Source organism: Mycteria americana, chromosome 1 (genome assembly GCF_035582795.1).
Source record: "Mycteria americana isolate JAX WOST 10 ecotype Jacksonville Zoo and Gardens chromosome 1, USCA_MyAme_1.0, whole genome shotgun sequence".
Classification (NCBI taxonomy): domain Eukaryota; kingdom Metazoa; phylum Chordata; class Aves; order Ciconiiformes; family Ciconiidae; genus Mycteria; species Mycteria americana.
In genome coordinates, this window is record NC_134365.1 from 13800751 (window position 1) to 13827618 (window position 26868).

The window sequence follows — 26868 nt, forward strand, 5'->3', positions numbered from 1 at the left end:
AAATAACTGTCTCCCGAGGAATGCTTGTTTTGCCAGTGAATTACACAACTGTCTGTGAAATAGTAGCAAAATGTTGAGTACCAGGATTTCTGAGATTTATTTCAGGTTCTGGGAAAAGAACATTGCGTGCAGTTGTTGCAACTGCTGTAGCCATTTCTGGAATCTATGCCCTCAGCCTTAAGGTCTGTGCAAATTTCCTAATTTTGTTACATAACTGGTTTCTGTTCATGGCTCCACTTGAAGTGACATGACACAATTTCATAGTTACCTTACTTGTAAAAACAGGGGGGAAGGACTCTGCACTGAGAAGTCTAGGATTCTACACCTCTCATAATTTATTCCTGAGCCCGCTGCAGTGTTTATTAATTAGGAAAAAGCTCCTAATATTTAAACATATTCTACTGTTTAATGAAGTGGAAAAAATTCAAGCCCTTAAAGGGGACTATAACCAAGTTAATTTTGCCTCATCTTCTATAAGAGATGTTAGTTACAAAATTCCTGTTAATCCAAATGCAGTAATTGCTGCCAGCATGCTAAATCTACAAGCCAAGACATTTCTGAAAATGCTGCATCTTTAAAAAAAAAAAAAAACCACAGTATATGGTCAATCTCAACTTCTGCTCTTTTTAATTCCTGGTTTTTGTACTGAACACTACACACATACATACATACCCCATTAAACATATTTACAATCTTATAATGAGAAATCCCTGAAATACTGCATGTATAAATCTGCTCTTAGAACTGTAACAACTTTATTAAAGAATAGAATTGCTATAAATACTGTTTTTCATTTATATACACATTCTTCTTAACAAACACTCAAAAAAAAAAAGTGGCTACCTTGAAATAAAATGCTATGCTCCTTTTCTCCTTGTGATTCTAAACACAACAGTAATTTCCTGCAACAATAAATCTTGCTCACTGAAAATTGGTGTTTAGGAAGATGTGTTTATCTGTCACCAGGCAATGTACAGCAGAGTTGTGGCTTCTTGATGAGTACAGTCAGGAAGCTGAAAACCACTCCTAAATGACCAAGTTTGCATCATGTTCTACAAATAGTTATCCAGCAAGTTTTTGAAGCAGCTGAGGCATGAAGCAGCTGAGCTGTCAGAAAAAGCTGCAGTCTCTTATAACAGCCACTGTTCTGTAGGAACATATGTCCTGGTTTCCTGGTTTTGGCTGGGATAGAGTTAATTTTTTTCCTAGTAGCTGGTATAGTGCTGTGTTTTGGATTTAGTATGAGAACAATGTTGATAACACACTGATGTTTTAGTTGTTGCTAAGTAATGTTTACACTAGTCAAGGACTCTTCAGCTTCCCATGCTCTACCGGGCACACAAGAAGCTGGGAGGGGGCACAGCCAAGACAGTTGACCCAAACTGGCCAAAGGGCTATTCCATACCATATGACATCATGCTCAGTATAGAAACTGGGGGGAGTTGGCCGGGGGCTGGCGATCGCTGCTCAGGGACGGGCTGGGCATCGGTTGGTGGGTGGTGAGTGGTTGTATCACTTGGTTTTTTTCCTGGGTTTTGTTCCCCCCCCCCCCCCCTCTCTCTCTCGTTGTTTTCCTTTTCATTACATTTTTTTCTCTCCAATTATTAAACTGTCTTTGTCTCAACCCACGAGTTTTCTTACTTTTGCTCTTCCAATTCTCTCCCCCATCCCACCAGGGAGGAGGGTGAGTGAGTGGCTGTGTGGGGCTTAATTGCCTACTGGGGCTAAACCACAACAACATAGTAGCAAAGGCTGAGCCTGTATTTTTTAAAAAGTCTCTGGAGTGACCCAAGCAAGGAATTGCAGGGTAACAAGCCTTACATGTGTATCTGGCAAGCTCCTCAAAACAATCATTAAAAATAGAACACCATTATACCTGAAAGACTATCTGATAGGGTCTAATCAGCAGTTTCTGCAAAGGAAGATCATGTCTTGGTCTATCAGTATTTCTGAACATGTCAAACTAACTGATAAACAAGAGCAAGTGATAAAACATGTGGACTTTCAAAGAGCCTTTGGAAGGATGTCAAAGACTTCTAAATAGACTGCTCTTTGTGAAAAGCAAACATTGCCGCAGATCAAAAACCAGCCAGAAAATTGAACAAAATTTTGAGGTCAACATTCTTGATTGCAATAGGCTAACTGGATAATAAAGATTAATAGCAGCATCCAGCCTGAATAAAACAGCCTATTTATTGCCTGCTCAGGTGCCTAGATGCTCCTTGGATCGCACACGGCTGGTTTGCTAGCTCTTCCATTCAGTGTCAGTCCAAGGCAAAGTGCACACAAATCCTAGGGAGGCTCATCCAGGAACCCCCGTTCTTCATATAGAAGCGTCCTAATGCCAAAAATAAACTCAGACTAAATCTTCCTGGTCTGCTTTCTTTATATTCCTCTAGCTTTCACATACCTGAACACCCTGTAGTGACAAAGGTAGACACTCAGGATATCATTCAGTATACACATGCCCTGGTGGCTAGCTCTTTCTGGAGGTTTGACGTTAAAGCCACTCAGGATGAATGCACCCAGAAATCACGAGTTCCAACTTTCTAAGTACGCTAACCATTAGACTTTTACAAGAAAGACGAACACAGATGCTCATCACGCCACTGCTTCATCAAGCGCTGATAACTAATGTTAGCTTACAAATAAATAGAGATGCCCCACATTCCTGCTCGTTCCCAGAACTCTTAAGAGGGAACTTTCAGCAGAAGAAAGCACTCACTAAAGACACGTAAGGTCCACACAGAGCAGATGGAGAAGGTCAGGGTGGCCTAGTAAGGCTTCACAACTGTTTTAACCACTCTAAACCAGTATTACCACAGTCCACCCTCCTCCTCAGCCACCAGCTTCCATCCCTCTTTTTACCAGCATCAGAGCCCATCGCACAGGAGACAGCTTCAAGGATCTGACTACCAGTACTAAGTAAATGAGCAGTTTTCACCTGAATTAGCTCCACAGATCTATGTACCGCAGAATAAGATGAGCACTAATGCCATTGCCAGTAGTGAGGCAGCTCTGACCGAAGCCAAATTGAACCCTCTGGATCTCCACCTGCAAGCCTTCAGAAGTACCATTAACAGAGTGAATCTGGACTAATTAAGACTGTTTCCCCTCTCCTCCTCCCCCTATTTAGACCAGTAGCCTAGAGTTTTATTAAGTACTGCTGAAGTCAAGTCCTTAAATGGTGTGAACTGAGCCCTGCCCTATATTTCCAAACCTCAAGCTTCTGTAAATATGTCCAGCAGTGCTCACTATAGTTATTTTTTTATACATCGGAGAAGAAAAGAAAACCTGAAGTAGTAACATTTCCAGATGACAATTAATCTTACATTAGCAAAGCTTAAGAAGACGGATCAACTTTAACAATGAATAGGCAACATGAACAGAATTCAGTATCAATAATGCAAATAATATCTATAAGGGGGGGGGGGGGAAATGGGAAGCTTTAAAATTGGGTATCTCAAATCCAGAAAGGAAATTTGTCAGCTCAGTGAGCTCTTCCATTCAATATCCTACAGTCAGGAGAGCACAGAGACACCTGAATAAAAGAGGAATGACAAGGAAAGCACTGCAGTACAGCTCTGTTGATCAGTTGTGCAATCTGACCTGAAATGCATGTATTTTATTTGAAGAAGAATATTAAAATACTGGGAGAGGGGGAGGTGTTCTGAGAAGGCTATGAATTATCAACCACTTGACTCTCCTGTTGAGACAGGCAAGTATGAACAGAAAAATAAGGAATTATAAATTGAGACTTTAAGAAATATACAGAAAACATAGTCAAGAAAACAACAGCTTCCAATAATACAGGGAACTTCATTCATTAACTGAGCTTAGAGGACAGCAAAGCCAAACTTTTAACAGAGAAATATTATATTACAACACATAATTAGACTGTTAAACTCAGTACCACAGGAAGTCACTGAAGCCAAGATTTTACTCAGATTCAAAAAGAAAGCAGCTATTTAAACACACAATAATAAGAAAAAAAATAAACACACAGCTGAGGGAATCTCAAGCTTCATGACCCAGGATACAAGAAAATGTCCAAAGAGATCACCGGGCTGTATTTGGCCATACAAACTCTCTACCTAACCCGACCCCACAACGGCCAGTAGCAAATACCAAGGAAAGCGTATGAGCAACACGGCAAGCATAGAACAAACTGTCCCTTAAGACAGCTCAACATGAAGAGTGTTTAGCAGCCAGGCTGGCATCTGCCAACCACCTAACCCCCAAAAGTATCTGGCGCTGGCCAATGTCCAAAATGCAAGGCTTGCATGACTTCATATTTGATGCTATATTGCTCTAATTTCTTCTCCCACTTTGCAATTGCCTTTTTTTTTTTTTTTTTTTAAGAACAAGAGCCACAAATGTATTCACAAACAGGAGTTCAATCCAATGCTTGGACTCATTCCAGGAAGCCATCTAGTCTCTCTGGAGTACGTCTACCAAGACCACCTCAAACGAACAAAGAATTAAATACTGAACACTACATGTCTCACTTAAAGAGTATTCCCAGCAGAAGTGAATTTGGAAAAAATCCCCTTTACACATTTAAATTAAGAAACAAGAGAATACCTCTATGAACTCTCTGATATCCTCCCCTCAACTAAAAAAACCCCACAAACATAAGCTATATTTCCAAATTTCTTGAGAACATAATGGGTATCTCTATATACATATACATGTTTGCTCTAACTTTGGAGTTGGCCCTGCTTTGAGATGGGGTTGGACCAGATAGATGACTTCCAGTGACCCCTTTCAACCTAAATTATTCTATGATTGCATGTAGAGCATACCCAAACATTACATAGTAATACATTATAGCCCTCATTACCATTAACTCTTTTTTCCCCTACAGGCACTTTATTAAGCTCTTTGTATTCTACTTACGAATTTGAATAAAACTTCTTCAAGTAGTTAACCATTTCCTCTGTACCCAGCAAGAAGGACCTTTATGAATAACATCACAGTAAACTTAAGGGAGAAAACATGGTATTTAAAGCTTTCAAAGTCTTATTTTTCACACCACTATATATCTTAGAGTAAGTAGTGGTCAGCTGTCCTTGAACAGTCAGAAGGGGCAGTACCTCTGACAGAGGTATCCTGAAAGACTTTTGTTTTGTTCCCTTCATAAAACAAAAAAACATTACAGAAAAAAACAGGCCTACCTTGTTGAGTGGGCAGAAGCAATTAAGTCTGTCTGTTTTTACCAGTGTACCATGGCTCCCTGCTGTCCTTCTCCATCTCACCCAACACCTTTTTCCTGCCCCCCACCCATATTACCAGCTGCCCCAACTATTTGGCTGGGCCAGTAGCAGTACGCACCACAATGGCTCAGAGCTTAGCACGTAGACCGGCCAGCAGTTGCTCTCTTTCTGAAGAACGGAGGGACTCGATTATAACTGCCTTTCTTCAGGTGGGAATATTAATTTGGGTCGCTATCTGTCAAAAGTTTTATAAAAATTTGTCCCAGTGTAGGTACTTAATGTCTTTCAGTTGCCATTAAATTTGGTTTTGTCATCTGACTGACTAAAGAAGTTACTCAAATGGGAGAAGACGGACAAAGAAAGTAATTGTACAAGCTTTGTGTCCTTAGTAAGTCTAGCTGAAAATTCACATAAACTGTTTGGTGATGAATCCGTAGAGCACGCTGTTTATTATGAAAAGAACTTACTCAGAGACAAAAAAACCCAACTTTGGGACTGTCATCACTCTCCCTCACAGGGGTCCTGAGAAAAGGAAAAAAAAGTTATGCTTTTATTTCTTTAACACAATTTCTACTATAAACAAGTAGAAGATACGATATCTAGAAAAAGCCTGGTAAGAGATTATATGTAACTTCGGAGAACTGGAAAAGAAATAACGTCCACTGCTTTCCAGTGACCCCTGCCAGCTGTGGCAGGAACAGCATTGTTCCACTGCAAGAGCTGCTCCACCCTTTGCTGCCTGGTTAACCGCCACAAAGTTGACTGCAAGTCTTTTTCATGCACCTCTGCCTCCCTTCTAATACATCAATAATACTCTGTTCCCTATTTCAAAGCCTACAGGATTGAGTTCTCCCAGAATTCACACCAATATTAGGCAGCTATGGATACAGCTGGGACCAACTTTTTGAGACAAGCTGAGCTAACTCTGCTTTGGGAGAAATCCAGTACTACCAGAATACTTGAAATGCTCTGTGGACTTCCCAACAATCACTGACAATGTATTTGTATGTCACATTCCACACAATACAAGAGGAAAAAAAATCTACTACAAGCATTGACTTAAACTAACTAGGTTTCCAAATTCTTTTTCAGATGACTCAGGCTCGTGTTTTATCCTTTATAGTATTTATATCCAGAATAAAAACATACATTGGCAGCAAAACATAGCAACAGAAAATTCAACTGCACAAACATTCCACTTCAAACAGGGATCAGGATCTTAAACACACCGGTTCCAAGTATCGCTCTCAACCCTCAACTTCAGAAATGAAAATTGTTTGCAAATATTGTAAAATAGAGCTCTGGGGAAAAAAAAAAAAAAAGTCAAAACTGACAGAAGTATGATGTGCGTACATACACCAGTTCATAAACACCTTACTGGAACAAAAATAAGGCTTCTGAGAAAAGGATTAGCCTTTCCAGGGAGTTACAAATAAAGAGGCAAATCAAAGAAGATCACCAAAACCTTCAGAGCTACCGAAATAGCCAAATACATACAGCTATTTATAACCCAGAGATTTATTCACAGAACACTTTTAGCCTCTAACCCCAGGAAAACAAAAAAGTCTCATGCCAAGCTCTAATGTGTATAACAGAAATATATCCTTCTGCCACTTAGTATCCACTGTAAGTGCAGCTAAAGATACTAGGATTCACCTCCTAGGATTAACAGGGTATTTCAAGTGATGCACTTCTCCCTGATAAAACAGACACCACCATGTGTTTAACAGCATCAAAAGGAAGACATAAGCGGGCAAATTACTGACGACACATTGTATTTAGTCTCATTCCTATTAGAGAATGCGTGTGTCAAAACTGTAAAACCAGCTGTATTTTCTGGAAGAATGTTTCATCACAAAGAATTTCAGAACCTTAATTAAAGTACTTTCAACAAGTCAGGTTTTCCAACTAATTACTTTTTCCAGTTAATTATATGACAGATGGATAAGACACTAGCAAATTTGGAACAAAATGCAAGACTCGGCAGTATTACTTTTCAAGTGACCAATAACACGTAAAAGCAGTAAAAGACAAAATACCAAGCACGGAGATTGAGAATACGGACTAAAACTGTCACTGAATCTCATACACCTGAGTCGCATGCACTCAGGGAATATGTACGAAAAAACAAAAGTAAAAGAAGGAAACACCTGGATAGTTCTACTACTGCGTAATCATTTTCCCCCACTGCTCTCTCCTTTGCTTCTCATAGAAAAGACAGCAGATAAAACACCAGGGAAATGAACACAACAGAAGAAATTTTAACTCACGGGAAGTAGCCTAACATTTAGATTCCCAAATGGAAAACCAAGGACAACACATAAGCTGTAGACAGGTTGTCAGTGGGTTAGGGTGGAAAGGGGAAAAAAATGGGATAAGGAATAAGAAAGAAAGCACCAAAAGAAGAGGAAGGCATATCAAATACAAGAATACAGAAGGAGACAAGGTCAGAGACAAAGCTGAAGATGCCGAAATTTAGGACCTTTGAAGGAAAGGAGAAAAGAAGTCCTATCCCCTGACACAGGCATGAAAGCAGCCCAAGATGCATTAAAGCAACTTACCCAGAAAAAGGTGTGTTACAGCAGAAGTCAGACTTAGCAAGTAGGAATAACACCCACGGAAACGGCCAGCAGCTCGAGCCTTGAACGCATAACTGGACCTCTACCACTCACAATAAACTCAGCAATCGGAGGCCAGCAAGCCCGGCTCCCGAAGGCTCACCGGGACGGCGCGGCCCCCCCTCCAGCGGCAGGAGCAGACCGCACCTGATGCGGTTACGCGGCGGGGCGGGAAGGGCCCGCTCAGCGGCCGCCCTCAGTCCCCCACCGCCCCGGCGGGAAGGGCCCGGGGGGCGCCGCGGCGCGGGCACCCGCGCCAGCTCCCGCCTCAGGGGGACCTCGGCGCCGCGGAGGCCGCGGGCCTCCCGCCCTTCCCCAGACCAGGCTTCCCCCCCGCGGGGGCGGGAGGCCCCCGGCGCGGCGGCGAGCCGGCAGCGGACCCGCTCTCGCCGCCCGGCCAGGGGCGAGGGGAGCCGCGGCAGACGGCTCCGCCGCGCCCCGCCGGCGATGCCGCGTACGGCCCCGCCGCCCCCCGCCCCGCACAGCCGAGCGTCCCCCCTCACCGAGCGGGAACCCCCGCCTCGCCCCGGCTCCTCCGCCGAAGCCGCTCCGGCCGCCTCCCCCCCGCCCCCGCCGAGCCGGCCGGCCCCTTCCCCAGCCGCGCGGGGAACTTGGCGCCCCGCTTCTCCCCCTCCCGCCGGGGCGGAGATGCCTCCGCGCCCGCCCCCCCCCCGCTCCGCCGCTGCCTGGGGGGGGGTCCCGACCTTACCGGTCGCCCGGTGCCGCGGCGAGGCGGCGGAGCGGGCCAGCGCGCGCCGCAGACAACAGCAGCGAAGGGAGCGCGAGACGGCGAGGAGGCGGCGGGCGGGCGCACGCGAGGCAACAGCTGGGAGTGGGGGGGAGGAGGATGAGGAGGCGCGCGCCCGAGCGGCGGCAGCGGCAGCAACAGCGCGCCACCCGAGAGGGCGCGCGCCGCCGAGCCGGGGGCGGGGCCGGGCGCAGGTCGGTAGCCAACAGCGCCCCCTCCGCCTGCGGGGGTGGGGCCGAGGCGTGACTGGCGGCGGCGCTCTCCAACGAGAGCGGGAGGGAGGCGGGACTGAGCTTGACGGACATCTCCCCAGGGCAGAGGCGGGGCCAGTGTAACAGACAGCCTCCTGCACGAATTGGCGGCGAAGCGAATGAAGGGAGGTGGGTTCAAGGCTGAACGGCCACCGGCCGTGAGGGGGCTGGCTGACCTTGATGGGCGTCGCCACGAGCGAGTAGCTGAGGGGAGAGGCGGGGATTAACTTGAGCGACGTCGCCGCTACCCAGTGACAGCGGGGCGCGGCAGGACGTGCGTCCCCGCTGCCCAATAGCCAGCCCGGGGCGGGGGGGTGAGGAAGGAGGTCCGTTTCCTGTGGCGGAGCGGGCGGGGAAAGCCCGGCCGCCCCCTCACCTGCGTGCTGGCCCCGCGTAGCCCGGCGGGAGGGGGATGCGTCGGGATCCTGCGCGGGGAGGCGGCAGCGGCGCAGGGCGGCCCGGGCCCGTGCGGTAGGTGGCGGCGGGGGGGGGGGTTTCTACCTCAGGCTCCCGCGTCGGGCCCGTCCTCGCTCTGGCGGACAGAGCCTCTGCCACGGCTGGGGAAGCGGGTCTGTCAGGGGTAGCCGCGGGGGAAGTCCGGCTCGGCCGAGGGAGGGACCGAGGAAGGCAGCAGGCCGGTGAGGAAGGCTGCAGTAGGGATGCCGAGGAGGCCGGGCGGCCTGGGGTAAGCCGGTCCACACCTCCTCTCCCCAAAAGGGGGTGAGGAGGGGCGGGAGAGACGCGCGGCCTCCCCCGCCTGCGCAGCTCCGGGCTGGGCGCTGCCCTGCTCGTCCGGCAGCTGCTTGAGCCACAGCCCCGCGGGGGTCGGCCCGCGCTCCCCGAGCTGCTGCCGCCGGCCGGGGCAGTGAGCGCTAGGCGATCCCCGGCACCCCCCGGCGTGCGTCGGGCGGAGGTGGTCGAGGACAGCGACCGTGCTCGCCAAGACTGGCTGGGGCCTGCGCTGGAAAGAGCTTCTTCAGAGGACTGCGAGGGGCTGTTAAATAATGCCGCAGGCTTTGCTTTGCCCGGCACCCTTGGCTGGTTTGCTGGTTTCCTCGTTCTGGTCCTCTGAATAGTTTCTGAATTCGTTGGGTTTCAGCCAAACTCAGCACTCGGGAGTCTCTGTTTTGCTGAAAAACAGTAAAACAAGCACTCTGGGTAAGGGGACATTGTAGTTCGACTTTATTTACACTTTTAAGTCTGCATAGACTACCTGAACTAGGAATGCACCAATTGCAAGGAGAACTTGTGAATATCTAACCTGTATTCATATCAGACTAGTTTAAATGTGGTCTTAAAACAGGGCTACTGAAATATTTCTTTCTAGGTGTTAAATTACCTACTGAATCGGCTGTAAAATGTTATGTAATCAAGCTAGAGTTTTATTTAATTTGGTTTCAGTATAATATCATTTTCTGAGCTTTGTTAGGTAATGTTCAAGATTGAAATTTATAGATCTGTGTTATCATTAATATTGAGCTGAATGTCACGTGTAAGTTTCCCTCCTCTTTGTTTTGTTCCTTCTAAACAGGATATACTTAGCCATCATAATATTCTAATTATGTAGATCATCTCACCAAGGTCAGTAATGCTGCTTAGGTAGTGTTTCTCATTACTGAAAATTTTCACTTCCTACTAATTACATGAGTCCTATGAGGAGTCGAGAGCTTTTTTTATTTTTACACTCTGCCTTTGACATTCCTTCAGTGTTTTCACAGAAGAGCTAGTTCAGACTTGTATCATATCTGCATCCTTTTTCCAGTGTTGACCATCTTGTTGTGATAGCTGGCCTCCAGCTGAGAATCTGTGGATAATCTCCTTTCTTTCCTAATGAGAGATGGTCAAGTGCTCCATGTAATCAACCCCTTCATCATTATGTCAGCTGTATCCCCAGCTGTCAGTCTTTAAAATTTGGTAGCTTCCTTTACTTGGACTATAGGGCTATAAGATCTCAAAAGTATGCTTGGATTTTCCTGAGTTTTCGTCAAAAATAGCTTCTAACTTTTCATCAAAAAAAGCCTCTAAAAGCCTAATGGAGCCTTGCAGTCCTGCCCAATCTTGCAGTTACATCTCTTAATTAGGTCAAAGAAAGGCAGCATAATGTCCCATGCTGAGTTTTCTGCCTGTGCTTTTTAAAATTGTTAGAGTGGTTCTGAACACTCAGGAAAACTGAAAATCTTTTCATTGATCAAGCAACCTTCAAATTGAGTAGCCCCATCTAATACATCTTCAGGAGCTTCTATTTCCTCCAGAGACAGTTGATAGCACCTTCTATGAGTATCTGATAACCTGATACTTCTAACAGTGTTGAATTCCTTTTTTCCTTTCAGGCCCAAGTTTCCAGTCTGTTTGGTTTCTGCTTTCTCCAGTTTGCTAATAAGAGATTCTCCTTCTTGTAGCATCTGTAGCATTGATTTCTAGAACTAGTTTTCAAAAACATTCTCATGAAGGGAAATGGTGAAACTTTGTTTCAGATGGCTACTCTCTTCACTTTAGCCGTAGACTTGCACTTGAGAATACTGGGAATGTTTTCAAAATACTGGAAATAATTCAGGCAGGTCATAGTAATTGTTCTGTAATCCTCTGCACCTGCCAGCTGCTTTAGGTATGTTTTTACAACAAGAAAAGAGCAATGCTATCTAAACCTCCTCCAGTTTTTTGTCTACTTAGCAATTAACTCTTATCGTAGCATCACTGCTAAGCTTCACCCCTTCCCTAAGGGAGGGGGTCTCGGTTCCACCCTGCTGATAACTGGCTTTCACCAGACCCTTTGGTGATCTGAGCAGAACTGAGACAGCAAAAAGCAAACTACAAAAATCCTATTTTAAACTTTTTTGGTTTTTGCTAGTTCAGCTCAAGGAACTGGCCTGCTTTGGGTCACACAAGTGTCAGCCCTAACACAAGGGAGGGGGTGCACTGACAGTAACTCCGATTTAGATTATTTTAGGCTAAACTGGATCTTTTCCTTAAAAGCAATCGCACTACTATCCAGTAAATCAAATCCATTGAAACTTCCAACCCAGACTGAACAAAAAAGTAGGTCTGTTGAACTGTGTATCAGAAGACACAGATATAAATTGTAGGGCAATTTTAGTGGTGTACAAAATTGTTATCCCTTAGCTCTAATGTAGCAGGTCATCTCCTAACCAGCTAAGCCAGCAGCTTTTACTTCCCTCCTCCTGGTTCCGATGCTTATCTGAGCATGAAGTTGGTTCAGCTTGCTAATCTGGCAAAAAACTAACCCAGCTAAAAAGAAAAAGGTGTTAATAGATTTCTGCTTGTTCAGTGAGTTTAACAGGCTTAATTGGGTGATCTTGTTTGCATCAGTAGTAACGCAGAGGAAGCAGCAGCAGGTTGTGGCCAGGGGCACTGGGGAGACAGAAGGGAAGTGGGTCTTGTCCTTCCCTCATGGTGTCTGGTGGTGAGGATTAGATGCTTCAGAACACATCATCTCACTTTCAGTAATTCAAGTATTTTTGTAATCTGGAACAAATCAAAGCTCAGTTTCTTATTTCAGGGGAAAGGATATGAGTGTTCTAAAGGGAATTATCAAATTTCTAAAAATCTTAAGTTTTTAAAATAATTAAGAAACCTATTTCAGCACCACTTCACTGGTATATATTAATTATCCATCTGGGTAGCATGAAATCTTCAGGAAGACCATAGTTCTCACCCCTGTGTTTTATACTTGCAGTGAAAAGCTTCTGGCAGATGCGGTGGTAAAAGCCTTTCAGTTAGGAATATTAAAACTAATTTTTATGACTGTAGTGGCAGATGCACTTGTCCTTGTTTTTCTTTTGTCATGACTACATAGAAATTTAAATATGCTACCAAGCCAATAAACCTAAATAGTGTTCCTGCCAGCCAGTGTCTGCTTACTTTAGATACCTGCCAGAAAGCAAACATTATTTGTAGCTTTTAGTAGTTTTAAGATTGCTGCTTGACAGAAAGTGGTAGTAGTGCTTACTGGCTCAATTTCAACCTGGGTCACTTCAGCTCTGCAGACCACAGGATCTTTCAGATGGTTTGTTACTTGTGCTTGTTAGTTGGTTTACATTTTACTATGATTATTTTGTCATAGAGAGAGAATTGTTAAGTTTATTTTCAAGTGTTAACTGTGAGTGCCTCAGGACTGGAGGAGAATGGCTCTAAACATATTCTTAGCATACAAAAATCCCTAAATGAGTTTGACAGGTAGTTTAGGGAGTTTGACAGGTAGTTTAGGATTAAAGTGTAACTTGTTTCACAGAACAAATTTAGGCTTAAGGCAGTTTACGCAGCTGACTTAAGGCACTTAAATTTCATGGTGGGCAGGACCAGAACAGAGTGCTTCACTGAGAATGGTAGTTATAAAAGAAATGCTAGGAAGCAGTATGTAGGTGAGGTCAGAAGGGGTGGGAAAGCAAGAACAAGAAGGTGGTCTCCTTTAAGGAATATGCCTAATGATTGTGTAGTGACATCTTTTGATGCCTCCCCCCCTCTTTTGTTTTGTTAGGTTGTTGCTGACAGTGAAAGACTTCCTCTCAAAGCTGTTTAAATGAGAATGTCCCTGGCGCAGAGAGTACTACTGACATGGCTTTTTACATTACTCTTCCTGATCATGCTGGTGCTAAAGTTGGATGAGAAAGCACCGTGGAACTGGTTCCTCATTTTTATTCCAGTCTGGATATTTGATACTATTCTTCTAGTTATGTTAATTGTAAAAATGGCTGGACGTTGCAAGTCTGGCTTCGACCCTCGCAATGGCTCCCAAAACATCAAGAAAAAAGCCTGGTATCTCATTGCGATGCTACTGAAGTTAGCCTTCTGCCTTGCCCTCTGCGCTAAACTGCAACGATTTACTACAATGAAACTAGCCTATGTATTTATCCCTTTGTGGGCCTTGCTTATTGGGGGTATGGTTGAACTTGGATATAACATCTTCTATGCACGAAGAGACTAAGCTGTACTATGTGGTTCTCAATGTTGAGATTGGTACCAAATTACTGGATTATTACAATTTTGCCACAAACCTGATCTCCAAATTAGAATGCCAAATAAGAAATCAATCAAACTGGAGACTATCTAAACCAAGCTGGAGACTGGAAGTAAACTTGTTCCATTTTTTTATTTTAAAACTGTCACATATGTTCTTGTAAATAAAAGTATTTGTTCAAGGTACACTGTTCTAATATGATTATTATTATTTGCTACATGGAATAAGATACAGGCTCTTCACATGCACGTAGAACATCTTCTCAAAGGAACCACAAATGTTCTGCCCCAGAGCATTCAGCACATTGGGTAACCCTTGGAAAGAAGACTTTAAGTTTTCTACTACTTATACTGTCACTCAAAAAATAACTAGTTAACAGTAACTTCTATTATGTGCTAAACTTGCTTTAAGAACGAGTAACAATTGATAGCTGTCAAATAAGAGCAAAAAAGGAATAAGGTGACTTGGCATTTTCTTTTTGACAGTGAGAATCCACTTCTAGTCTGAAAGACTAAAAATAAGCACCTTAAGCTGCTGAAACAGACAATAACCAGTATGTTTACCTAGGGAAAAAAGCTAGTAGCTGAACTGTGCCAGCAGTCCAAGATCCAGAGAAGAGAGAGACAACGGTGATTACCTTTCCAAGTGAGAAATCACCAGTGCTGTGAAAGACTGAAGCTACAGGGTAAGTTCTGTAATGCCTTTGTACCTGCGGGAAGTGGTACTTTAACAAGGAAGATGGTTTTTAATGCCCTAGTATATTAAATCTCTGGGGGTGAAGCCTTGGCTTTATGGAGTGCTGGCAACTCAGATGTGAGTAAATGAACTCTACTTCAAGTAATAAATGCAATGAATGGGACTTCTGGGAAGAGCTGGAATGATGAGTATATTTTGTGGGCTAAAAGCGCTCTTTCAGGAGCTACAGTAACACCAAATTCAAATTTAAAAGTCATCTAGGACATTATTAATGTGCATGCTGAAGATACTGATCCATTTACATTTCCTAGGTACAAAAGAATGTATAATGAATGAAAAGAGCCCAGAAAAAAAAGACTAAGGTAACAAGAAGCAACTAAACAAAGTGTCTCACAAATAAAATGAGGTACATTCCACTGTATTTGTCCTTTAAAAAAAAAATCTTCATGAAGTGTTTGGATTTTCTGCTTGCTGTTCAGTCACACAGACATGGGCATAAATACATGGGAACCACATTGTTGGAGGCTGCTGAAAGGGCTTTATCTAAGAAAACAACCTGTTCCATTCTGAGGCAATGGATCTCAGTTCAGCACATAAGGTAACAAATGACCTTTAGAAAGAAGTTAAGTCATGTTTGCTTCAGAGTGGTTGACTGTCCTACTACCTTGCTAAAGGAGAAACCAAGGAATGACAAAAAAAACCCCAAAAATCTTTCTAATCATTAGCTGTTAAAAAAATGCAAAATATTTATAACCCGTTTATTATAAAAGTGTCAACTTCTACTAAGCAAATCCATGTCCTCAGCCCCAGTTTTCAAGCATCACATAATTTATGCGGAGCTGAAACTACCACTTAGAAATCTCTCTTCCCTTCAGTGCCTATCAGGAACAGTTCTTTTGGGGAGGTGTGTATCTGTGCCCTACTTAGTTCTGAAAAATACTTCACAGAAGGACCTTGCTCTGTGTTTGAGAGACTTTTTACCCACTCATACAAGGTTCCTGTGAAGAACTGGCTTCCTTCACTGTCTTTGTGACTTTTCAAGTTAAAATGGTGCTTGTGATTAGGATTAGCTAATCCCAAGGGGAGGGGGGCAGAGTGTCCACCTTGGTACATGCTCTTGGGCCTGCTGAATACAGGAGATGCGAGAGTGAACACACACATATACACACTCTATTTAAATGTAAGAGTGTGTGTATATATATGGTATAGAAAATATGCTTAATTTGTACATCCAATTTAGGTCACTTAAGCAGTTTTTCAGTTCTGTCAAATGGAAACTAGGGGCACTGAGCTTCCCCGGATGCAATATTCCAGGTATGGCCCATGGCAGGCAAGCTAGACCTCACATGGAACTTTTATTGCAATGCTTTAAAAATTTATGGAGAAGAAAAAGAGTGTCTAAAGCCCTACCCCCAATTGGAGTAAATGTTTATGAACCACTTAATAAACATTGCCACAAATACGTAACAAGTGTTTAAGCACTTAAGACAAATACATACATATCACACACTCATCTCTGGTATGTTACAGCACCAAGCATAAAGCCGAGTACCCATAGTCTCCCCACATCTGATTACTATCCCAGAACAAAAAGCAGAAAAGCCTTGTTCACATGATGCCAAAAACCCCATACTGCTCAGAGGAGCAGAGCAGCTTTCCGCAGTCAAGCCCCTGGTGTTAACAGATCGTTACCACATGATGGGAGAATAAGAACTGACCTCCTTAGGCCTTGGTATATTATTAGCAAGATGGGCCAGGAACAGTGACTCTGCCCCCTTCACAAACCCCTTCTGTTCCACAGATGTAACTATTGTCTGGAAGTTGGGCATCTCTAATTAATTAGAATCACACGCCATTGTTCCAAATCTCCTTTTAATTGCTGCCTCTTATTCAATAGAAAAAGACTGACAATTGCAGTGTTTGGGCTGTGGGTTGGGCTTTTTTTTTTTCCCCTTTTTTTTTTTCCCCAAAAGGTTTACAAACCTTGAAATAAATGGCAGTGATTGTGAAAGCTGAAGCAAACGTTTCTGTCTGGTGTCCTATAAAAGTCACATACAAATTGATTTCCTTTAGCACAAGATGGTTTTAGGATGCAGCCATCTGGAAGTGCCCAACTTCAAGTTTGCAAGCTGCTAGTTCTTGCAGAGATACTTTGGTAAGAGGAACATCCCTTTTGACTTAGTATTTTGTATCAGATTTAACTGACCTAAACTGTGCTGACGCTTCTGTACACGCAGCCTTGCTTTTTTGAGCTATCGGAACTTCATCCAGAAGGACTTCTGATACAAAGCACGCTATAGCCAACTGTGACCTTTCTTTCCAGAAGCTGTTGCAGGAATTACCGCTATTTGGAATTACCCCCTTCTGAAAGGCACTGTGCACGTCTTTGGAATGGAATGAGTTCTTGGCTCCTCTTCTTAAATTTACAGACTGATCTTCTTTAAATAGAACAAAATGAGTGAAAAGCCAATTTGAGGAAGCTGGCAGGGAAAAGGGGAAGTTGATGCTGAGATGGCTGATACTGATTTGCGAGACACAGGCAGAAGGAAATGACGCTGCAAGCACCCAGCGTGCCAGCGAACACTGTGTCTCAGTTACCTGCGGCAGCTGATGCAGGGTGTGGAAGAGAGAACTTTGCCTTCAGCAGCTTTGTTTAAACATACAATTCAAAAGCTTGCTGTTCTGAAATGAAACTGGAAGCATTTATCTTACAGTGATGATATATATATCAACAATGTATGTTGATGAGATAATTGCACATGGAGATATATATTCTACATCATTTCTTTCTCTTCACATTTACACAAGCTTGAACACCTCAGCATGCATTGTGAGTATCTGCTCTTCTCTGATGAAGGAAAATACTCAACACAGATGTGTGAAAGGTCATGAAACTAAAATTTTCAATTACTTATTCAAACTGCTTGTCTCAATTTGTCACCACTTTAGAACAGCATCCAGCTTTCTGTTCTTTTTATACTTGAAATATACATTCCCCCACCTTCAACAAACTTTAACCTAAATGCTCTAAGAAGGGCTGCACGTCCACACAGGATGCACTGCTAGGCATGGGTGCCAATAGGAAAAAATAAGCTAGCACAGGACTAAGTTACACGACGATTTAAGCGATAGCAGCAGTACTATTTTCTGACATATGTGCATAGTGGTACAGAAACAAAATCCTAGAGTAATCTCATGGAAATGTTCACGTTTGCCCAGTTTAAAAGTTGGGTGACCCAAAGGTATTGATGAAAGTGAAACTTATGAGACTCCCAGAAATTCAGAATTCTAACAACATTAGGTGTTACCTATTTTAACACCACTGTATTTTGGGAACAAATAACACTGCTTTTCAGTAATAAAGCTCCAGAATAACACCATCCTCAGAAATAAGTTCTTTGAATTTATTAGCACAGAAAGCACAGCACTATCATGTAACACATCACACTTTTTTTTTTTTTTTTTAATTAAGATTGAGGTAAAAATAACTACTCCGAGTCGGAAAAAGAGTGTTTGTACCTTTTCATTGTACCTTTATTATTGTAAGGTTTGGATGGAGTTAGTCTCCCATATGAGCTTTTTAGACCTGAACAGGCCTGGGTATCACCTTGCTGCTGAAAAGCATCAGGCTTTGCAGACTAAGGCAATTTAAGGAATTGCTGCAGTTGGACCACTGGAGTACTAGTCAATATTAATTCAACATCTTCTCCTTGTACTTGTACTGAGGTTGGTTAAAGAGTAGAAAAATCCACAACTCAGTAACACCATTTCCTTCGGTCTGCCTTTTCTAACACAACCAACATCACAGCAGGCAAATATAAGAGAAGTCTTCATACAGCGCAGAACGACAGCGTAAGAGCAAGAAACAGGGAAGAAACGGGAACCCAAGCTTATTTTATCTGTGTTTTTATCTCAGTGTTCCTTTTGAAGCTTATAAAGAAATCACTGCTAAAAGATGTTTTTTAGTCTAAGAATTTAATTTCTGAGATTAACAAAAGCTCTCAACTGCATGGATCAGACAGACAAGAACCTGAGTGTTATTGCATGCTTAGGATATGGCGTTAGCAACCTTGACTTACATTACATTAGTCTTCCACACACAGGTCTAATTCTCAAGGTTTTCCTCTTTGTGAGACACTTACGGAATAGCTCTTGGCTAACTGCCCTATTTTGTCCCAATACAACCAGATAAAAACACTGCCATAAAAAGCATAGTCCTTAAAACACAGGCCTAAGCTCAACCAAACGTTGCACTTCCATTCAGGTGGACTGGAAGCCAATTGGTAAAAGCAAACATAATATCAAAATAGTTATTGAAAAATAAAACTTGATAAAAATAGAAGTTTCAACTGCTGTTTTAATCAATGTTTGTATCAGATTATCATAACTGTACACTAAATATTAAAGGGCTGTTTAGGACTAATGCCCTCCTCTACCAGCATGACCAGAACATGAGAAGATCAGTGTTTAGCTGGCGCTCAAGTACAGCACGGCTCCAAAGCAGAGGAAACAGTAGCATCGTAGCACAGAGAAAAACAGCGGTTAGTATATAATACACTAAATTTGCAAAGTCAGTATCCCTGATGATTCTAACAGAAAGAGCAAACTAGATATTGTGAAGTTAACCACAGCTTCTGAACAGAACACAAAGTAATTTGCATTTCTAAGGAAAATGAAATGAGTGACTGATGGGAATCAAAGTTTCCCAAACTTTCCCATGTATGCTGCAAATTCAGTGGGATCTGCACAAAGCATCAGCATCGCCTATTACACAGTTTTTAAAGTGCATTTCATCCGTTTGAGAAAATAATAAAACACCAGTTGAACACAGCGACTCACAATCAAAGAAAACATTCTCAACAGTGTCATTCATTCACAGCGAAGCATAGATCAGCGGGAATCTGTCCTCTCCATTTCCAACTTGTCTACCCTCACAGGCAGGTAGCAGGCGCTGGTCTGCCCAAAGACAAGGCTCTCCACGTACCTGACCACTGGAAAAGATGAATACAATTACACTGGAGAAGCCTGCACAGTTCTTTCATCTCTTGATCAGAATTAGCATGGTTTTCGTCCTCGTGGGGTCAGGTGGTAGTCTACTGTCTCACAACAGTTTATTTTGCCAATAAGCATGGAGAAAACATGGGTTTATTTTGATCAATTCGGCATCCTTATTCACATGCAGATATTAGAGAACAGTCACTTTGATCAATGAATACCAGTCCCGTGTTTCTTGGAAGACTTACTCAATTTTCCAAATGTGTAACGTTCGGATCTGTTACACAGCATTCTACTATTTTACGTTTCCATTTCCTACATCATTTGCAATGCCAACTTATTTACTGTGCACATGTATATCTGCTTAACAACCAGTTTTATTTATCACCAAGGAATTCTTTCACAGATGAATACTTAAATCATCACCCTCTGAAATAATACTTTATTTCTAATAGTAGACAGAATTAATATTTCAGTTAAAGAAGTATTGAAATATTCACTATAGTAACAAGGAAGGGAAAATCTGCATGCCAGCAGTACCTGTAATGAAAATGCTGTTTCAGAGTCAATTTGCAGGCATTTGGAGGGCTGGGGGATGACACAACACTGAGTAACACTTGTAACACATGAAGTCAGTTGCCAGTGAAATGCAAAAGATCCAGTAATTTAAAAAAAAAAAAAAAGTAGCTACCATCTTGAAAGCTATTGGTAGTGACAGCAACAATGCAATTCTTTGCTACCCACAAATATGGCACCAATATCTAGGAAAGTCTAGGAAAGCATGTCTAAATTTCTGCACATCATGTCATTAACTGGAACACCACTGCAAACACACAGATGTCAATACCATCGCAGTACAGGCTACAGGCCTTGGGCAGATTTTTCCAATCTGCAGAAGAACAAGGGCCAAGAGAGACAACTAAAACACTGGAGATTTCAGCCGAAGTAACAGAAAGATTTCTATTGAACTGAAATCCAGGAAGGGGGAAAAAGCAATAAGCAAAGACTAATTTCAGTACATCAGAAGGCATGAAAGATTTATTGCTGAAGCAAAAGTCTGAATATGAAGTTGTATGCGGCAGGAATAGAGGTTATAGCATAGGATCACCTGAAACCAAAGCCAGACCTTTGACAGACTAATGAACAACTTAGGGGCTGAAATTCTCAGAAAAGGTACTCCCCTCTTAAAGAGCAACCGCATCAGAATGAATACACCACAGGTAGAGCACAAAGGCTGCTTTTTGTTGGTTCGGGGGGTTTTTTAACAGCAAAGTAAGAAGTATACACTAGCATGGCCAGCCAGCCCAGACTGGTTACACCTTTGAATACAAAGGGAATTCTGATAGCCACTGGTAATCCTGGTATTAGTCATATTTTGTCTGCAAGGAATCCTGTCTAAAAATGAGAATCTGGGTTGTCTCAAAAATCAAAAATAAAGGATGCATAAAAATTGCAAGACCTGCCAGTTTTGTTTTTTTAATCTCTTAAAATTCTGAAAGTCATTACAAGAAAAAATGGGTTGAAGATGTAGGCAGTCTAGGAGCAAAATTTCAGAACCAAGCCATACCTGAGCAGAAGTTTGAGGCCGTATCAGCCAAGACCACAGAGCAGGTCTTCAAAAGAAAACAGTTCTACTCTTAAGTGTAAAGTCATGTTTGCTAAACCATTTTCAAAGATTTATTTTTTTAGTCTGGACAGGGCCTATGATGCAGTTGTTTGCTGTCAAGGGGAATGTACACACTTTACTAAAATCTGACAGATTTTTAAAAAATACTTCAACCAGAATGAATGATCAGCACATGGATCACCAACGTACAAACAAGATTTTTTTTTTTTTTTTCAGTAAACTAACTATTTTGGGGGGTTTTGTGTGGGGTTGTGGTTTGTTTTGTGGGCTTTTGTTTGTTTTTTTTTTTTTTTAAGTAAACTAAATTGGGGGGGGGGGGGGTTTGTTTTTAAAAGCAGTATCTCGCAAGGCTTTGATAAAGCTGGAGCCTTCTGCTAACCCACTTGGAAAGCTGCATGCTTGGTGACAACTACAACCTGCAGCTCTTCTCTTTTAATGTTCTCTAATGGCTGGCACAGAGAACAGGAATGGAAGGCTACGTAACTGTGTACAGATGTTCATAAAGCCAAAGAGATTATGGGTGGAAGTTTCCAGATAATCCAGAAAACACAAAGGGAGCTGAGACCACATTTCTATCAGGAAGGCTCAAATTCTTACATGAACCAATTCGTTTTTCAAATCAGAATCTGCTAGATTAATAACTTACCATGTCACATATAAATCATTTGCTCATGGCGTGGGGGGGAAAGCAAGATCCCTGAGGCTGCAAAACTGGTAGTAATCTCTTAGCCAGCATTAAAGAAAATAGCAGTAAGACTTAAGGACTATTAGCCACATCCAAGAGATTCATGTTCCTATTGCTTCTCTAATACGTAACTATGGCTATGTAGGAGTAATGTTTAGCAATTCAAATATTGATTTAATTAATAATTCCTTGACAGACCTATTTTAGATCTAAACAAATGAGGGCACTCATCCATTAAATGGCTGATTTTAGTGCCAGGCATAAGCACACAGCAACATTCTGAATTTTAACAACCTATAAGCAAAAAAATGTTTGCAACAAAAGGGCCTCAGGTAGTTGAATTAGATATCACCTGGAAATCACATTGTTCTATTGCTACAGATGAAGCCAAAGTGATCACTAAGTACACCAAAGGTTATGGGTACGTAAGGATGTACAACTTTGACAGTTATAGGGAAAAATAAAAAAAAAAAATCAGATATACAGAGGGCTTTGGAAAGCCCTCTGTACAGGCCTAGGATCTGAAGTTTTAAATACTTCAGATTAGTTGAAGGACAGGCTATGGGGCAGTTCGCTGCTATTTGTAGCTACCTGAAAAAGAAATATTGTTCAGATGTGTTTGAACTATACAGTAATATGTTACACAAAGAATAAGTTAAATGACAGAGTTTTTGCCGTCACATCAGATGCTAGCTAGCCTTGAAATCCTCTTCCCTCAGAACACAGCTTAAGAGAATTCAAGTGTTCCAGAGGCAGGGAGAGAGGAGAACAGTTAACTTGGATGCCACTATTATTTTCTTAATGAAACAACTCTTGCTTCCAGACTGGGACTCATGAGGAATCTTCCTACTAGACACATCAGCAAGTATCTTTATTGCCTAGCACTATCAGCATAGGGAGCAATTCAAATCCAAATGTGTCCAGTGAATTACAGGTCACTGCTAAAGTTGAGGCCTTTACAGCTTGATAAGTAACCATTTCAATAGTCTTTGTTTTAATTTTAGTCAGATAACTGATTTAAGTTGAGGGGGGTTGTCATCATCGGTTTTTTTAATGTGAAATGGAACTGTCTTAACTGTGGCTTGAGCAAGGGGAGGAGGTACGCATAGAAGGGAGCTTGCTCCCTTGCACCAGCTCACCTAGAGGTATGCACACCATTACTGGTAGCACTCCTGGAGCCCACTGGGTATCCAGCTGACCTCCACAACAGGGGAAGGCTTGCCTCTCTCTTCCACGTTAACATCTGACAGCAGGAGTGTGGCGACTGCCTTTAGTGAACAACTGTAAGGAATCCTGTGAAGGGAGGACTGATTCTGCATTCTGACTAATCTTGATTTACAAAGAATGCCTCAGCTCTACCTCAGTTTGCTACAGCTCCTCACCCCACAATGGCGTAAGGGCATCCTATGCATTAGTGCAGGTAGAAACATAACCATTTAGAGAGGCAGTTTAACTGAATTATTTTTTGCAGACCCAAAAATAAAACCAATCTGTTATTATGAACCTTTATTAAGCGGCTCACATTTCAGTATAAATCACACTAAAAAGATTTTTAAAAAAGATATTTACACTACAGTGCTGACACATTTAAAATGAAAAAATTGGTATAAATAAGCTCTATGGAAAAGCCTGGAATTGTCAAAAAGAATTCTGGCTCATCTTACAAAAAATATATATGTTAAATGTCAGCTCTACTCTAAAACCTACAACTCAAAATTATTTAAAGACTTCTTTATGTTAAACCTGCAGTGTTTACAGTGCATCTGGCCCTAAGTGCTTTGATACTTCACAGTTATGGACAGGCACTGAGGAATGTTACAAAGCTACATAACTATTTTCTGTAACAGATGCGAAGGCAAGTCACAAACTTGCCTCACAGAATTTATGAATCTTTACATTATTACATCATTAAGTTTAAAAAGGAATTTAAAACCATATATACAAATTTAGCACAAAAAATCATCCTCTCTTTGTCCATGCAGTTTTGGATATGATGAACTATGTTGTCTTGTATCATCTGGATGTACGTGACCTCCAGGGCATAACTTGCCTTGTAAGTCCTTGTTGCCAGGTTCAAATTTAGAATCCACTTCCAACTTAAATGCCGTCAATTCAACGTGATCCAATCTAGTCTGAACATTCTGGCCCCCGACGTCATTAGGTGCCACTGTCTTTTCAGCAAGATCAACATTCATGGGTTCTTCTTTTATTCGGTGCGATGCAATAGGTTCATGTTTTATCGGCAAAAATTCCTGCTGCAGATACTTCGTCTGCAGAGCATCTGAAAATTTGGTGTCTTCGGAGGTGGTTTTGCTCATTGTACAAATTCTGCTGTCAGTCTGAAGTCCAATAACCGAAGACTTGGGGTCCGCAGAGGTCCCTGCTTCAACAGTACTTGTATTTTGAGAAAGTTCTTCCTCTGAATGATATAGCTTGAGCCGGACGTGCCAAGCCAAACTGCACACAGCTGAAACTGTTTTGAACTGGTGCACAACATTCCTTGGGATAAAATAAATGTCATTATCGAATAACTGAATTCTGGCATATCGAATGCCTTCCCTTCGCAGCTGATTAAGTTTTGCATCATCAACCCACTGGACACACTGGAGAAAAAAAATGGGGGGGAAAGGGTGAAAACGCTGATTTAGGACTCAGAGGACACCTGATCAACAGTTCATAGCGTGCTTACCTGCGAGAGTGGAGGCTCATGCAAATCTAGTTGCATTCGCTGAACTACCTCTAAGAAGTCTTCAGCATGAAAACAAATTACATCTTTGGTTATACGAGGCTGCTCAGACCTACAGAAGAATAACAATTGCACAGTCAGAGGCTGAAACTAACAGAGAACAATAAAGAAAATCTGCAAGCAAGGATAAAGCAAATGATAAAAAAAGCAACAATTCTAGAGTAACCTACATTTTAAAGAAAAAAGGTTGATTAAAATGGCTAATTCTCAAACACAACCTCATTAAACTGGTTAAATGAATTAACCACAATTTCTTTACAAGTGGCAGTAAAAGCAGAAATGCAAGGTCAACAGAACTCACTATTTTTAGTTTTTATTTGTAATTGACCTCTGTCTGCCTTGATGCTGAAAGACAGATGCCCCAGACACACTGGGCTTATTCTGTCAACACTCTAAGATGATACGCCCCATCAGGTACCTCAAAGCGTGCAGCAGTCTGACTAGTATTACGGCAAACATTGCTTAGTATCTTAGCCTCAAACACCTTGTTCATAGTTCGTAGTAAAGTTGAATCTATGTTAAGCTGCCACAATGCTAGTAAGCAGCAAATACTGGCATCCTCCACAGAACATCCCTTAAAAATACATTCCTGTTTATGCTCACTAGAGAGCTACAGAAGAGCAAAATCTGAATTAGGGTTTGTCTCCGTACTCAAACTGCTAGGAGAATTCACCTTGTCCCACAACATCTCCCCCCAAGAAATGCACACCATTTATATAATTCCTCTAGAGACATTATCTAGAATAAGCTAACAAAGACAAAAACAGCTACAATCCTTATCACTTTCTGATCTAAAACCCAAACTCAGTTCTTCAACAGAAACATATAAAACTAAGCTCCACATATTTGTTTTTGAGGGATGTTTGGTTTTTAAAAGGTTTTTTTAGAAGTGTGGTGATATGAAGATTTCATTTACATAGGATAAAGCTCACATTGGAGCAGTTTTGCAAGGAAAATTCATCAGCCAGAAAGAGCCTGGTTGATGACTTCCTTCTTTCATCCCCTACAGAGTCCACCCAGGGCTGACAGGCATGCAACACCTTCCCCCACAGCCGTGCAGCAAGGGAACATCCAGGCGCTGCCGAAAGGAGCCACGAACAGCCAGGTGTCCTCCGGCCTCTCTCCGAGCCGCAGGGCTGGACAGCCTTTGCACCCCACGCCTGCCACCTCCGCCCCTGTCAAACTGCCCAGCCATACGCTGGGATGTGCTGGGGCCCGGGGGCAGCTGATGCGGCAAAACAGTTCCATATGTTCCAGAATTTATTTAATGGATGTTCAAGCACTCTTTTTTAAAAAGCAAGATGATTGTCAATTTTCATATACAGACACACATATAAACACACATAGAATGTTACTAACATTCTAAGAAGCAGGCAAGGATGTACAGTTTATTGGGCTTTTTAAACTGACAAGACATGTTAATTTTATTTAGGTCATGACCTCAATAAAGCAAAAAATAACTAGTTTGAGACTATTTTCAGGGGAAAAAAATCCCAGATCAACTACTGAAAGTATGCTAGGGAGAATTTTCAGACCACATGTTTTACTTTCAGTTTCACAAAGATTAAAATCTCTCTATATTTTGGTCTATATGCTCCTGAAGAGGATTTAAGCACTGAAAGCAAAAAGCTTACAGAAACATCCCTAGTCAGTGGCATAAAAAAACCTATTAGCTACATGAATCTACTTTTTATAATGCAGTTATGTTGTTTTATTTATTTTAAGAATATGTATCTGCATCTGGAGTTAATAATATTTGTAAATGAAGTTAAGAATTAAAATAAATACAAAGAATATTTGCATCCTAAAATAACTTCACTCCAAAGCAATGTTTTCACAGCAGTGTCTACTCTATGATTTACACATTATACAGGACAAAGTATAGTTAATGATTTTTTTAAATCATTCCTTTTCTCAGTCCCTATACGTCTGTGCAACAGTATGCATTACCAAGTCTGTGCTGCAATTCTATCACAAAACATGACATTCCTTTTGCAAACACAACAGAGAAAAATTATTGCCATATTATTTTTAATTCTGCATTTGCAGATTTGATATTTAGCACAACTTTGAGATTATTTTTTGTAAAACCTAAAGTTTGGGGGGGGTGTCCCTCCTCCCCCAAGCATAACAGTAGCAGGCTAGTTCAGTTAATGTCCAAAAAGCCATTAAATCCAAACAGAACTATAAGATGACTTCAGAAAAATCCATTTGAGTCCCTACTAGAGCACTGCTAGAACTATTTTTGGCAATTTTTTTTTTTCCCTTAACCTCATTCTTCAAAAGGGCTGGACTCTTTTTGCTGTAACTT

General features: G+C 42.0%; 3 protein-coding genes across 19 annotated transcripts in view; 1 reads left to right on the forward strand and 2 right to left on the reverse strand.

Annotated features, from left to right (window-relative positions):
- PHTF2 (putative homeodomain transcription factor 2) overlaps positions 1-8684 on the reverse strand; it is a 74787-nt gene extending 66103 nt beyond the window's left edge. For 4 of the 6 annotated variants that reach the window (XM_075491209.1, XM_075491219.1, XM_075491173.1 and 1 more), the window contains exon 1: positions 8544-8684. The gene's annotated coding sequence lies outside the window, so the exon portion shown is untranslated. Of the gene's footprint in view, positions 1-7777; positions 7943-8337; positions 8363-8543 lie in introns of those variants that run through there. The other 2 variants (XM_075491191.1, XM_075491183.1) reach the window with 2 other exon arrangements.
- Positions 8685-9165: 481 nt separating this feature from the next.
- Positions 9166-21321, forward strand: TMEM60 (transmembrane protein 60). 10 transcript variants are annotated; one of them, XM_075490979.1, is made up of 5 exons: positions 9166-9304; positions 10979-11106; positions 13329-15818; positions 16578-16659; positions 16828-21321. In XM_075490979.1, the coding sequence occupies exon 3, from the start codon at positions 13371-13373 to the stop codon at positions 13773-13775; it is 405 nt and encodes a 134-aa protein (XP_075347094.1). In that variant the 5' UTR covers positions 9166-9304; positions 10979-11106; positions 13329-13370; the 3' UTR covers positions 13776-15818; positions 16578-16659; positions 16828-21321. The 10 variants fall into 10 exon arrangements, with proteins under 10 accessions (XP_075347094.1, XP_075347025.1, XP_075347048.1 ...); XM_075490910.1 differs by lacking the exon at positions 10979-11106 and having other exon boundaries at positions 13329-14493; positions 14984-15818; XM_075490933.1 differs by lacking the exon at positions 10979-11106 and having other exon boundaries at positions 13329-14493; positions 15745-15818.
- Positions 21322-23302: 1981 nt separating this feature from the next.
- Positions 23303-26868, reverse strand: part of RSBN1L (round spermatid basic protein 1 like) — a 52907-nt gene continuing 49341 nt past the window's right edge. For all 3 annotated transcript variants that reach the window (XM_075490884.1, XM_075490876.1, XM_075490866.1), the window contains 2 exons: positions 24501-24609; positions 23303-24414 (listed from right to left, as the gene is read on the reverse strand). In XM_075490884.1, coding sequence (XP_075346999.1) covers positions 23758-24414; positions 24501-24609 — 766 coding nt within the window. In that variant the 3' untranslated portion in view covers positions 23303-23757. The remainder of the gene's footprint in view (positions 24415-24500; positions 24610-26868) is intronic.